This window comes from Populus euphratica, unplaced genomic scaffold (assembly GCF_000495115.2).
Source record: "Populus euphratica unplaced genomic scaffold, PopEup_1.0 scaffold70.1, whole genome shotgun sequence".
Taxonomy (NCBI): domain Eukaryota; kingdom Viridiplantae; phylum Streptophyta; class Magnoliopsida; order Malpighiales; family Salicaceae; genus Populus; species Populus euphratica.
The window spans coordinates 808632-809809 of NW_011499950.1; the positions used below are offsets into that span (position 1 = coordinate 808632).

The 1178-nt window shown below is 38.1% G+C and overlaps 1 protein-coding gene across 1 annotated transcript in view; it reads left to right on the top strand.

Annotated features, from left to right (window-relative positions):
- The window catches only part of LOC105137938 (aluminum-activated malate transporter 2-like), a gene marked incomplete at its 5' end in the record, with an annotated part of 3029 nt that extends 2075 nt beyond the window's left edge, over positions 1-954 (top strand). Inside the window, 2 exons of the mRNA XM_011043888.1 lie at positions 65-208; positions 460-954. Of these exons, the coding sequence (XP_011042190.1) occupies positions 65-208; positions 460-954 (639 nt within the window). The remainder of the gene's footprint in view (positions 1-64; positions 209-459) is intronic.
- Between the last annotated feature and the right edge of the window lie 224 nt (positions 955-1178).

The window sequence follows — 1178 nt, forward strand, 5'->3', positions numbered from 1 at the left end:
CCCCCCCCCATAAAAGCTCTATTTACTTGAATTTTTTTCTGATAATATTTTTGGTGCCTTCCAGGCTAATTTTGCTGCATGGGAACCAGGTCATGGTCGGTTCCCATTTCGACATCCATGGAAACTATACCTGAAAGTTGGGACTCTGGCTCGAGAATGTGCCTACCGAATTGAAGCATTGAATGGATGCTTAAATGCTGACATTCAGGTATAAGAAAGGAAATTAGCTCCCCAGCAGCTATCTCATCTTTGATGTCTACATACAATGTGATAAGCTACTTTAACCCTTTGGCATATCATATGTTGCGATCCATTGTCATCAAAATGAGTGAAGTTCAAGCTTTTATGTGTGGGTTAAGCAATAAAAAAATGAATACCAATTAGGAACATGTATGCTAAGAAGCACTCAGGTGATTCGTCACATGCTTTTCTCTAAATATTTTCTGCTTATTCTTGCAGGCATCATCAGAAGTTGGTAGCATAATTCAGGAAGCATGCACAAATTTGAGCATAGAATCTGGAAAAGCACTAAAGGAACTTGCATTGGCAATCAAAATAATGGTGCCGCCATCTTCTGCAGATTCCCACATTGAAAATGCAAAATCTGCTGCCAAAAAGATCAAATCTTTACTCAAATCAGGCATATGGGAAGACATTGACCTGCTGAAAGTTATACCAGGGGTTACAGTAGCTTCAATACTTATTGACGTGGTCACATGCACTGAAAAAATTTCTGAATCCATATATGAACTCGCTTCCAATGCCCAATTCAAGAGTGTAGAGCCAACTCTATCACCAAAAAAGTTGCATTCAGGACAAAATCAGAGTATTAAATCAGCTCAGTTAGTCAATTGCCCGGATGTTGGCATCAATGTCAGGGAATTAACTCTGCCTTCCCCACCAAGTGAGAATTCTTCAGCACCAAAGGCTAGCAAGCAAAGGATGGAAGTGTAAATATAGGGGCAGGGGCGGAGATGGCAGTAGTTTACGGGGAAGCTCAAAATTAATATAATAAGTTATATTATTAAATAACCTATTTATTTAAAATATATTATATATTACATATTTAAATACAAAAAAATCAAAATATTTTGCAGGCCAGGCCTCTAATTGCCTCCTCCTAGTTCCGTCGCTTTATAGAGGTAACTTGTATTCGAATTTGTATTATCTTTTTCTGG